We start from the raw sequence: 13,676 nt of genomic DNA, 5'->3' as shown, positions 1-13,676 counted from the left end.
TAAAAATTGAAAACACACCCACACAAAAATTGAATAGATGATGCTAGATCCTAGGTTTGTTTTGATCTTGGTGTAGAAAGTGGTTTGACAGATTAGAGAAACAAACAAACAAATAAAAAGAAACAAAAAAAAGGGGGGAGAGAAAAAAATCGTTTGAGAATTTGAAAAAAATGATACACTAAAGTAGACTCAAATACACAAAAGTAGAGAATGTAGTAGAAAAATATACAAAAATATTTTTAATAAAAATTAAAAAGAAATATGAAATTTTTATTTTTCTGTATTTAAGAAAAAAGAAATGAAAAAGAGAAAAAAGATTAAAAAAGAAAAAAGACAAAAAGAAAGAAATCATTTGAAAATTTGAAAAATGAGTACACTGTAGTAGACTGAATGAAATGATGGGAGTAAGATAGAATTCGAAAAATTTACATAAAAGCCAAAAATATAGTAAAAAAAAATTAAAAATATTTTTAAAAGAAATTGAAAGTAAAAATGAAATTTTTCTCTTTCTGCATTCAAGTAAAAGAAAAGAAATTAAAAAGAAAAAAAAAAGGAAATTGTTTGAAAATTTGAAAAGGTGAGTACACTGAAGTAGACTAAAATTAAATGATGGAAGTAAAGTAGAATTTGAAAAAAATTACACAAAAGTAAAAAATATAGTAATAAAAATTAAAGACACATATTTTAAATAAAAATTGAAAATAAAAATGAGTTTTTTCTCTTTCTGTATTCAAGAAAAGGAAAAGAATTGTAAAAGACAAAAAGGAGAAAGAGAGAAAAAAAGTTTGAATAGATGACCTGCTAACAGATTGAAGTAGGACTGAAATTGCTTCGTTTTCCCCTAGAGGTCAGTCCATGTAGCTCTTTATAGTCCATAAATTACGCCAGCGGTGAGGTTTGTGTTCTTGAAGAGCGAAGTTGGTCCAGTTGGGCAGGGCTCAATATAACAGCTCTGTTCTCCCCTAGATGGAGCTGCTAGCCTACGCGGGTGGATTGTTGCGGTGCTGTTCAGTGCGCATGTGCACGCGCGGAAGTGGTGAAAAATGGCGCCACCCAGCCACCCAGTCTGTTCTCCCTGATCAGCAGTCACACACCGGTCCTCTGTCTTCAGCTCTCGTCCACTCCCCGCTTTTCCACTCTCCGTGACCAGGCCCCAGGCAGTACCTCTCTCCCGAGTTTTGTCTCAGATGCGGCTGTTTTCCGTGGCCCCTTACTTCTGAAGGACTCTGGCTTTGACCCACTCTGCCCCTCTGCAGGAGGGTCTCACCGAGAGATGGCCGAATGAGTGATGGCCAAATGTCAGCTGTACCCAGGAATGCCCACTGGACCCTGCTGTTGCCGGTGCCCCAAGACTGCAGCCAGGTGCCAGCCCGCCACCCCCAAAACTTGCGAGACAGTGTAGCCTCAGCGTTTCAGGGACCATGGAAAATCGCAACACACATCTGGCACCAGGCTTCACCTTAACGACCTTGTTCCAGCACCAGCGAATGTGGCTGTTTTCTGGGGTCTGCTGGGACCAGGTGGCTTCAACCGTCTCTACCAAACATCCTTCCAGCAGTGGAACCGCTTTTCCTGGTGTGGCCCGCGAGAACCTCCCGGACCCCACTCTGTTCCTGAGGATTCGCCCTTCCCACCAGAACATCACCAGGTAGGGAGCTGCGGAGTTGCAGCCTTTGAGCTCCCTTTGTTTACAGTCTTAATGGCATTTAAACCTTCTCCTTTCTCCTTTATCCCTTTTTAGTTTAGTCCCTGTGGCCGTTTCCAATTGCCCACTTTCTGTCCACCTGCTTTTGGGGAGGGGTGCTTTTCCCGTATTCTCCCCCCCTTCCCCGGTCTCTGTCCTCTCTCCATCTGCAAAAGTGGTTCCCTACCTTTTGGGGCTTCTTGCTCCCCAAGTTCAGCTCTTTGTGTCACGTACCTGCTGAATTCTGTGGTTCAGGTTGTGCAGATTGTTGTGTTAACCTTCTAATCGGTTTTCTAGGTGTGTAGGATGGTTTAGTGTTGGTCTGGCTGTATTTCATAGACACGAGACATACAAAAAGCTTCCATGCTCTTCTGCCATCTTGGCTCCTCCCTCCAGGACATGACTTCTTAAATGTTTCTTTGAAGCATTTGCGGTACAAGGAACAAAAGTATTCACTTTGGTCTGGGGTGCCGGGAGGGAGCCAAGAGGGTCCTGGGAACCCACGCCTTATGTGCTCCCAGAGAGACAATGTATACCTAGGAACTAATGAACCATTCTATACCTTAACCCACCAGGTCCAATCATCATCTGGAATGCCTCCTGGGGGGCCAAGTGGGCCTAGGGGTTGGAGTAACTTGTATCCATGGATACATTCCTTTGTTGCTGGAGTGAGGATTTTGAACGCATTTATCCCCTCCTTGGCTGGGAAATATATGGGGCTATCTTTCCGTTAGGTAGAGGAGTCTTTGTAGGGGGTGGCGGCTAGATGTAGGGCCTTATAATTTCTCTGCAGAATCTTATTTCTTTCCTCGATGGTTCTTTACCCAGGGGGCCTATCGTGGGCAATTCCCCAACCGATAAATCCCCAGGTACTTTCACTGGTAGGGGGGCTACCCTGGCCAATGCTAAGGCCAAATTACATAAAAGCAGGAGTACAAGAAGCTTCACTTTCGGTGGGCAGCCATGCAGTCCTGATCCATCCACTGCCCTGGCCCTCCCATCAGGCTAGTTGGATAGCTTGGCTTCCGGCAATAAAAAAAAAAAAAAAAAAAAAAAGGAAGGGTGTGCCCTAGGGATATTCCTCAACATCATGGCAAACTGCAAAGATCTATTGCCCATCATTGTCTGTCTCCTGAAAGAGTAGCCAGAGTAGCCAAGGCTTAACATCCTCATCTCAAAATCATTGTTGCCTCAGCTAAATTGGTTGAAGCATCTTCAGAGTTTGTACTACAGTCTCCATGAAAAATGATGGAACCACATACAGTACAACTGTCCTGCTAAGAGATAGACTATAACTCTCTGAAAACACCTAACATTTTTCTACCAGCTGGCTGAGTAAATGTGAAATATTGTTAATTTCTCCTCCTATTATTCAACTCTAACACATTTCCCAATGAAGGGAGTCTCATGATTGTGCTTCTGTCACCCAAGAAGTGTCCATGTCCAGGTTTAATCTTTTGCAGACTCTCAGACCAGATTCTGAATCAATAGATTTTTAATCATCTTATCTTAAACATTGAAAGAGACAATACCACACTTGTCATGCAATGACCACTCCAGACTCCATTATAAAATCCCGTCATTTAGCAGAAGCGATATTAATTCTAGTGGCTGAACTAGTAGATATTTCTAGGGCATGTCAATTTACAAAAACTTATGTAGTCAGTGTCAGTGAATATGCTTTTAATGTCCTTCACAGCTTCCAAATACTATGAAGACAATGAGGTTTCTTAACTTTTTAACATTTCTTAACCCTCTCATGCAACCTTCAGAAAGGGACAGCAAATACATGAAGTATTGGATGTCTTCATGCTATTCAAAAACTGTCATAGTGGCACCTGGGTGGCTTGGTCGGTTGAGTGTTGAACTTTGGCACAGGTCATTATCTCACGGTCTCTCTCTCCTCTCAAAAATAAATAAACATTAAAATAATTTTGTCATAAAGACAAAGTCTTTAATCAAAAGACACTGTAGGAGCTAGGAAAAGTGAGGCAGTCATTGTACTGAACACACTTTTCTAACCAAGGTTCTTATGCAAGCACCTCTTACAACACAAAAAGACAAATCCATGGAAAAGTTCAACAATTCCATCTTAGATGTAGAAAACTTGGCACCAATTTTGTAAAGAATCTAAAAATGTTTGACTTGCTGGATCCATGAGAACAAGATATAGCAAAGCCAGGACAGCTGCTTGGTGGAGCCAAATGATCTCCACTGAACACTTGTAAAACTCTGCAGAGACCACGCATCACAGAAGGGACAGTTGGTTGCAACATGAAACAAACACTGCTGCGGAAACTCTCTAGGACGATCAACATGGGGCTGTTCATGCCTGTCTTGGAACCAGCAAAATCCCATAAAATCTGGAAAGCTGGAATATGGTCTGGAATTCCGTCCCAAGGAAGCGTTTGAAGCATTCTCCATAAGGAACTTACACAATTGCATTCCCTCCAGGAGCCATGAGTGTGTACTAGTTACAGCATTTCATTTATGACATGGATTGAGCACTCTCCTATCAGAAAATCACAGCAATCACAAAAAAGAGAGCTAAATATCAAGTGGACTTTGTGTGCTACCTGTGCCATTTCTGTTAATTTCTCTATAGCAGAGCAAGTTTCTCTGGGACAATTAGGTAAGGGTTGCCCTCACACAGAAAATTCACCTCTACTATCATCCCCACCTCCAATCTTCTCTTATAGTGGAACAAACAAATGGAATGTTAAAAGTGAAATGGGGGGTGGGGAGTGCCTGGGTGGTTCAGTCAGTTAAGCATCTAACTCTTGATCTCCGCTCAGGTCATGATCTCACAGTCTGTGAGTTTGAGCCCCTTCCACCGCCCCCCCACCTTGGGCTCTGTGTGACAGCTCTGAGCCTGCTTGCGATTCTGTCTCTCCCTCTCTCTGCCGGCTTGCTTACCCTCTATCTCTCTGTCTCAAAATAAATACATAAACTTAAAAAAAAAACTGAGATGGGTTACTATAGCAGACACCCTGGAACAAGTGTGGCCTGGTACATGTTAGCCTTAGGCCTCAGGCCCTGCAACCTTCCCTCACGAAGTCCTGTGCTGTCTTTACATAAACTGCTCACTGCAGCCCATGTAGCTCAGATGTCCCAACCCACACATAGTCCAACCTTCACAAACAGAACTCGATCAATAAACCCTTCACACTCTTCCTTTCATCCCAGGCAGATGCTCTCTGGACTTTAATTTAATCAGTTCTGAGCAAAAATCTCAGGAAAGACTCCCAATGAAATGTATAAAATGACCTTATTAGGCACTTTTTATTACCAGTTCAGCAGATAAATTACTAAAAACGGATCCTTGGTTACACATTTACCAACTCTTATGACCTCATGGATCCTTCATAGACGAAATGGAAAATGTTGCTCAGGGGCGCCTGGGTGGCGCAGTCGGTTAAGCGTCCGACTTCAGCCAGGTCACGATCTCGTGGTCCGTGAGTTCGAGCCCCGCGTCGGGCTCTGGGCTGATGGCTCAGAGCCTGGAGCCTGTTTCCGATTCTGTGTCTCCCTCTCTCTCTGCCCCTCCCCCGTTCATGCTCTGTCTCTCTCTGTCCCAAAAATAAATAAATGTTGAAAAAAAAAATTTAAAAAAAAAAGAAAATGTTGCTCATATTAGGAATCTTAAACTGAGGTTCTTGAGAGAATCAGCAGAAGCAGACCATTCCCAGAACTGAGTGCCGACCCAAGAAACTTCAAACATTATTGCACAAAGAAGACACCACCAGCCAAGGCCATTTAGAAGAGAATTCTCTTTGGTGTTTGACATCACTGATTCTCATGCTCTTCTTTCCATTCTTTTGTCGCTGTCCTTTTAGAAATATATTCCCACTTTAATGATAAACTTTATATTTCAGAATTACCTGACTTTGTTCTCTTACTAATAAAATAACTTGAATATGGCCTTTATTCGAGACAATACCCATCCTAATGCTATAGTGCAGCTCTGCAAAGCCATAATCAGTGCAACAAAGGTAAATAAATTTGTTGGATATGTTACTTCACGTCAACTCCTGGAAAAGCCAAAAAAAAAAAAAAAAAAAAACCATGCCCAAAATAGTATGACTAAAATGATTTTTAATCAATAAAATTTGTCTTAAAATGTCAGAAAATTTTAGAGTAGAGTTCATATAACTAGACTTCTATAAAGAACAATGTATTGGGGCGCCTGGGTGGTGCAGTCGGTTAAGCGTCCGACTTCAGCCAGGTCACGATCTCGCGGTCCGTGAGTTCGAGCCCCGCGTCAGGCTCTGGGCTGATGGCTCAGAGCCTGGAGCCTGTTTCCGATTCTGTGTCTCCCTCTCTCTCTGCCCCTCCCCCATTCATGCTCTGTCTCTCTCTGTCCCAAAAATAAATAAACGTTGAAAAAAAATTAAAAAAAAAAAAGAACAATGTATTAACCTGAATACATGAGTTGGTCCAACACTCCATTGAACTTCTCTATTATTAATGGCTATACTGTTTCCTTTCTGGAACTAGAAATTTAATTTCTAAAAGAGTCCAAACACTTGAAATGATGAGTTATTTCTTACAATAACTTACAAGTTCAAAAAATCAGGGATAGGAAACAGAGGGGCTTCAGAGGCAGAGATCATACAGGTGCCTGTGGCAGGAACTTCCTCCCATTAAGACGCAGAATTATCAAAAGACTATGTATTGCCTGGTTCCATTCATATGATACTCTCACAAGATAAAAATATGAAAGAACAAACTAGGTGTGCAAAAAGTTATGGATGGGCAAGAGTGTGATTAGAAAGTTACAGAACAAGGGACTTGGCTGGAGCAATGAAGTCATTCTGTATCATGATTGTATGATGCTTAGATGAATCTAAAGTATACTTTAAAATTAGGAGGCACATGGGTGGCACAGTCGGTTACATGTCTGACTCTTGATCTCAGCTCAGGTCATGATCTCACACGGTGTGAGTCTGGGCCCTGCGTTGGGCTGAGCCCTGATGGTGCAGAGCCTGCTTGGGATTCTGTCTCTCCTTCTCACTGCTCTTCCCCTACTTGTACTCACTATCTCTCAAAGTCAGTAAACAAACTTTAAAAAACATTTAATTCAATATTCACAGATATAACTGTACCCCAAAGAGTAAGTTTTTTATATAATTTCTATAATAAAATTTTTAAATACTAAAAAAATAAAATAACTGCAGTGGTTTCTATTTTCATGATTGGAGTCTGCCTAACTTGTGAATTATTTTCTCAGTTGGCAAAGAAAGCACTAGCTTTGCCAACTGTGATAGGCAAAATAAGGAACAATAAATTTAACAATGTCAGATGAAAAAGGAGGGGACAAAAACAAAAACTATATCAAAACCTTGAAGATATGATTAAGAGTCCACAGATGAAGAGATAATCCTGGTTTATATGGCTTAAATGTAGTCACACGTGTACTTTTAAGAGGAAGCAGAGGGAGGCTTGAAGACAGGAAAAAGAGAAATCAACAAAACCATGGAAGCAGAGGTTAGAGTGAAGTGGTCACAGGCCATAAATGCAGGCAGCAACCAAAGCTGTAAGAGGCAAGGAAAAATGTCTCCCCTAAAGCGTCTGGAGAGGGTACAGCTTATTGGCATCATGATATCATCCTGGAGAAACTAATTCAACTTCTGGTCTTCAAAACAATGGCAGGAAGAATTTCTGTTGTTTTAGGCCACTGACCTGTGATAATTGTCCAGAAGCAGTACGAAACAAATCGGGCAACCACGATGAAGGTTTAAAGCCTGAATATGTTTGAATCTAAGTTATGAACTGACTCTGCACTCTGACTAGCTTTTTCTTTTCTTCTGTTGAATACATTCTCGCCTAAGTATGAGAAAGCAGTTGAACTAAGAATAACTGCACCCTTTCTCTCTTCTAACTCAGTTTAAGAAGAAAGAAAACAGTAAAATGTAAACTGCCCTTCCCTCTGACTCCTTATCAGTCTTGGAGGAAATAGACCAATCAAGAGTCGCCTTCCTTCTATTGCACAGGAGCTGGTGTATAACCATATAATCAAATAATCCAAGCTGACTGAGGTGTTGGGCTACAATACTGACCTTTCTTATTCAGATATTTTAAACCTAATTTAACCTAATGACTTTCCCTACAACAACAAACCAGTTAGCTTATAACTGACCACCATAACTCAGCCAAGAGGGATCATTCTGACCATACCAAATCACCAATTATATCCATCCTTAGGAAGAATATGAGATATCTTGAAAATACCCTGCCCTTGAGCAGGGTTGGGAGAATTAGGGAATTAACTATTTATGCAAATTCTTTCTTTACATTGATTCTATCCTCAACACTAAAAGAATTACCTTAAAAACACCTGCACAAATAATGTTTAATTCCATCAAAACATGAAGCAAGTTATCTACACAATAAATGTTAATCTAAATGCCTTCTGCAATCCACTAGTAACACTTCAGTAAGGTGCATGATGAATGTATATGACAAAAATTCCCACATATCCCACAAAGAAAGATTTCAGTCATGAGGAACAATAAAAATTAAGTGTCTAGGAATAAGTTTCTTTTCCTTAAAACAATGGAGCTTTATTGAAAAACACATAGATAAACAGGTAAATACTATATTCTTCAATAACCAAAGACTTTTAGGAGTTTATTCTTCACAAGTTATAAATTTAATGTAATCACAAAGCTTAAATAAAAATTCTAAATAAATAGCAGAATTCACCTTTTCCTTCTTTCATTAATAAACATCTACTGATGATCAACTATGTAAAACAGTTTGTGCTATATGAAAATGATTAAAGGATACAACTTTCCCTTCTAAATTATTTGAGTATAGATATAAACACATACTAACAAAATTTTGAAGAGTCTAATTCTCAACTCAAATTCTTCACTAAAACACTTCTGCTTTTAATTTCCCTCAAACACACATGAAATACATACCATCACTGGGCTCTCAAGAAAATCCCAAGACACATTATCTCAACAAGAAAATAATCAGAACACACAGAAAGGACTGTCAAATATGCCAGAAAGAGAGAAGAGTAAGGAAGTTAAAATTATAACTGTGACCCTTGAAAATCTCTCATGGAGCTATTAAAACTCGGGTGTTAGAGGAGAATGCTCAATTCAGGATATAACATTGAGTGGAAAAAATCAGAATCCAAATTACATTAGGATTTAAGAAGAGAGTAAATGAAACATTGATAATAAATTAGCTGGGTACACAATTATCAATTTCACACTTTGCCTTTTACATATTTTCTATATTTAGCACACAATGTTTTATAACAGAACAAAAGCAACATCTGCAGTACTGGAAAGATAAGGGTTGAAAGCTAATGCATGACAGGAATGTGACAATTTACCAAGAAGTTGTTTGTATGACAGGAGTCTGAACAGCAAATGTAAATCAGCTTTAAACCTGAATTGCAAAATAAAACCTTACTAACTCCCTTCAAAAATCCAATAAGCAGCAATGATTCAACGAAATGTTCTAACCCTGTCTGGGTCATCTCGATCCCAGTTGTCTTCAGTTATGCTTTAATGTCTAACACATTAGCTTCCACCTGCAGGCAAACAATAGCACAAACGATCTACTTGAAGTTCTGTGTCAAAGGACAGGGGCTGCCCAGTCACAGGTTTGGGTGCAGGCAGCAGGTGTCTGGGACGCAATGTGCACTTGCTGCACAGAAGTAGACAGCTGAGTCTGCAGGCTGGGCGGATGCGATGTGCAGGGACAGATGCTTGGCCGTCTTATTCAGTAAAACAGTGAGTCTTTGGTCTTCTTTTTTGGCCACACTTGAACGAATGTCTATAATGAGCTGGGGACCTTTTCCAAGTTCTTGCTTATACCAAGGGAAGTAGTTTGAGGCACTGTCTGAGTAACTACAGGTGATAACAGAGCTGTTTCCCTCCTGGACACTCAGGGTGGAAGGACTCTGCTCCACATTCTCTCCTCGGCTGAGCCCTGTGCAGAAAGAAAAGGTCAGAGAAAGGAGAGCAGGTCCCGCGTTATTGTGCTTCAGAATTCCCCTTTTCTCCACCACCTGGAGGAAACCTGAGTAAAGCCAGTCTTGACTTCTCAAGACTATCCACTCATTACTCTGTTTCTCATAAACACTCAACTCACAGTGCAGCGGCAGCCACAAGAGCGTGATGAAAGCCCCCTCGGATGTCCTCATGGTTCCTCCCAATTACAATTACCATCACTTTCAGAATTGCCACCTCCAGCCAGCACAGCTACTTCTAGTACCGGCTCGCCCTTCTTTCCTGCATCAGTCAGAGTGGTTTCCCACGTGTCCACCAGCCAATAAGGAGACGACTGTGCTTCTGCCAGACCTACTCATGCAAATGCTCTACCATGGACCCTCCGCCTGGTCTGCGGCAGCTCAGGTGCACCCTCCTGTGGTCACGTCTGTACTGAACTCACTGGGGAAAACCTTCTTCCCCTACCCCGTGCCTCTGAGGGTCTCAGACGCATAATGGCAGCAATACGTCAAACAAATTACATCCTAGACCAGAGACTAGATGCACAGGAAGAATGTAAACATTAAGATTTATACCTCTGCACACTACTGAGTCACTGTTAAGTTCAAAAGAGTAGATCCTGTTGCCGTTTATTCAATGATGGGCCTCGTGTACATGTTTGAAACGAGGAAGGAATCATGATTCACTGTCTTAAACAAAGAACATAGAAAACCTTCCCTTTCTGCCAAATCTACCAGCCTCATTTGTCTGTTATGGAGAAAAACTCTTCCTAAAAGGAACATGTAAGCCAAAGAATAAATATTTCAAATTCTCTTATCTCAGACGCTGCTCCTCTGAGCTGGTCTTGCTTGTGACCTGGCAATCTCCAGAGAAGTGACATTACCAGCAGTCAAAATGCGGAATCTTCATCAGTTAATATGACTGTCATAAAAACGTCAATGATAAAAGAGCAGGGGGACAAGTCCATGAGTTAGGAAGGAATTTGACCCATAGACTTGGTTGATTTGTCATGGGAAATCTGACATGCCATAAGAAATCTACTCCTATTGCGACGTGGATTATATACTGCAAAGTATTGGGGGAAAGAATAGAAATTCTCACAATACATGGGGCTTCAGTTTCAAAACATGTAGCTATATGTAAATTTATTCTACAGATGTTTTTATTTTCTGATATCAAAAGGGTTTCCAGGTCCTAAATGCAGTAAGTGACTCAAATCCTTAGTGGAGGTTCCTCTAAAGTGTAAGCCAACTCTGCTGGCATAGATTTCTGCTGCCTTGGCCAAGCTGAACCACTGCTGGTTCAGATTCCATACTCTGTCATTTTTCTCTCAAACTCCACTGCCATGGAGAATTTCTCCCAAGATATTGGTAAAGTTTTTAGTCCTGTAGATTTTCTGTAAGAAAGACAATCTACAGAAGCCTAAATATTGTCATGGCTGCCCAGAGGCAGAGTACAATTAGCCTACTGATCCTGAGAACTGATCCCTGAGAAATCAAGACTGCCTCACCTACATTAAGTGGAAGCCCTTTTCCTGAAATTGTACTCACTAGTCCTCTGGAGTTTTTCAGGATAAATATAATCCTCATCCACATTTGAGACCCTTAAAACTTTAGGGACAACTCCCATGAAGAATCAAAATCAACATGTTAGTTACTTTGTAAATATATTTGTGTGTGTTTTCATATGTAAATTTTCTCTATTTTCAGAATCCTCCTCTATTTACTCATCCATCCTCCATAGAAAGAATTCCCAAATCCTTCTTTGGGTGAATTTCTCTCTTCTTGGAGACATATACTTTAAGTCAATATTTTCCCTTTTGAGTTATGTTATCCAGAACTGAACGTTATAGTATGAGTATGCTCTATTTAGCACAATGTCCTATATATGAGCTGTAGCACAAGTATAATCATCCCCTGGGCAAAATTCATAGCCCCATGATTATTTCATTGAATATTGCCTGACTCATCATCAAAAAGTGTTGACCTGGAAAGGCTTTTTCTAATACCTTCATGGATGGCCAGCTGCATGAGGACAATGTTCCCCCATAGTCTCCCGATAGCAGTGATTACATTTCATAACAACGTATTAATAATGCTCTATATTCACATCTTGCCTTCAAGAGATGTCCACCTGGGATATACATATATCTGCTATTTTTAGGAAAGTCCTTAGAATTACATGTAGATGTTAGCATGACACCAACACCTTTGGCTTCCTCTTCCGGAAACCAGTGAGTGGGAGATGAGTTTGCTGGTAGAATAACAGTGGTTCAGCCTGAGTCCTCTTTCCTGCCCAAGGTGTCAGACATTTATACAAATTGCAACGCTCCATTCAGGCGATTAAACTGATTGCACCACGGCTCTCCCAGACCCAAACTGCAGAGATCTAAGTGGCTGGGCTTGCATTAGACACAATCTCTTTACCCAGCAGGATGGCCCTGCAGCAAGGAGGCAGGGGCGAGAATGCCAAAGAGGAAGTGAGGAAACCCAGTTTCTTTCCCAGTTCATTGACCACCTAATTGTTCCATAGTGTCATCTTGGATACAGCCTCTGTTTTATAAAATGAAGTGGACTAAAGCCTTTCTAAGGACTCTGCCAGCTCTAAATTTCTTTTATACTATGTAACAAAGCAAATATTTTGAGGACTGGCTGTGAGCCATGTGGACTGGTGTGAGAATGGGGAGAAATGGCCTACGTCGTGGAACCCCAAGCCCATTTCCACAACCACATGTGATCTTGTGGGTCTGAGGTTGCTCCTAACCAATCCTAGGCCCTCATCGGAAACAGAGACAGAGTCTTCAGGATAAGATCCTCTCTGGGTTTTCTTTTCTTCTGGGAGACCAAAGACAGTTCAGAGAGGATCTCAATCTGTAGGAAAAAATGGAATAAAATGGAACTTTACTCACTCTGTATAAAATTTACCACAGGCAGGGGCGCCTGGGTGGATCAGTCGGTTGGGCGGCCGACTACAGCTCAGGTCATGATCTCGCAGTCTGTGAGTTTGAGCCCCACATCAGGCTCTGTGCTGACAGCTCAGAGCTTGGAGCCTGCTTCCGATTCTGTGTCTTCCTCTCTCTCTGCCCCTTCCCTGCTTGCTCTCTGCCTCTCTCTCTCTCTCTAAAAAATAATAAACATTAAAAAATATATATTTTTTTAATTTACCACAGGCAGTGAGATGGGGTTGGCTCCATGGTGGATGAGCTTACTCACACGTATGTAAAGCAACAAATACTTTCTCATACAGCCTGATTGCTTTCTGGCTTCTAGTTCCCTTATTCCAGTTTAACTTGGGTGTTCAAACTTCCCAGGCAGAGCTGGCTATGTAATTGGTGGCACACAATGAAACAGAAAATTTTTGGTCCCATGTTTCAAAAACAGGAAAAAGTATTATATTATGTAATAAAATATAAAGAAAGCTCTCTTTAAAAAAATCTTCTTGGGGCGCCTGGGTGGCGCAGTCGGTTGAGCATCCGACTTCAGCCAGGTCACGATCTCGCGGTCCGTGAGTTCGAGCCCCGCGTCGGGCTCTGGGCTGATGGCTCAGAGACTGGAGCCTGTTTCCGATTCTGTGTCTCCCTCTCTCTCTGCCCCTCGCCCGTTCATGCTCTGTCTCTCTCTGTCCCAAAAATAAATAAACGTTGAAAAAAAAAATTAAAAAATAAAAATAATAAAAAAATCTTCTTACTTATCAGGGTGACTTGGTGGCTCAAGGGTGCCTGGGTAGCTGAGTCAGTTAAGCATCTTGATTTGGGCTCAGGTCATGACCTCACGGTTGAAGGATGCAGCCCCAAATTGCACCCTGATTGGGCTCCGTTCTGGTCATGGAGCCTGTTTGGGATTCTCTCCCTCTCTCTCTCTCTCTCCCCCTCTCCCTCTGCTCCTCCCCCCACTTATGCTCTCTCTTTCACTCTCTTCCAAAATAAGTAAATATTTTTAAAAATCTTTCTACTTATAAAACACAATAGAACTTATAATAATACATAAACAAAAACATAAATTTACAATATGCAAAAACAT

The 13,676-nt window shown here is 41.2% G+C and overlaps 1 gene segment (V, D, J or C); it reads right to left on the bottom strand.

Annotated features, from left to right (window-relative positions):
* Positions 1-9,159: 9,159 nt before the first annotated feature.
* LOC121031473 (T cell receptor alpha variable 13-1-like) lies at positions 9,160-10,206 on the bottom strand. The segment is given in 2 exon segments: positions 9,160-9,637; positions 9,800-10,206. Coding segments are annotated over 2 exon segments (387 nt in total).
* Between the last annotated feature and the right edge of the window lie 3,470 nt (positions 10,207-13,676).

This window comes from Herpailurus yagouaroundi, unplaced genomic scaffold (genome assembly GCF_014898765.1).
Source record: "Herpailurus yagouaroundi ecotype Mexico unplaced genomic scaffold, PumYag 141, whole genome shotgun sequence".
Classification (NCBI taxonomy): Eukaryota; Metazoa; Chordata; class Mammalia; order Carnivora; family Felidae; genus Herpailurus; species Herpailurus yagouaroundi.
Note: the sequence above shows the minus strand (reverse complement) of the source record. Positions and strands in the feature narration are given on the sequence as shown.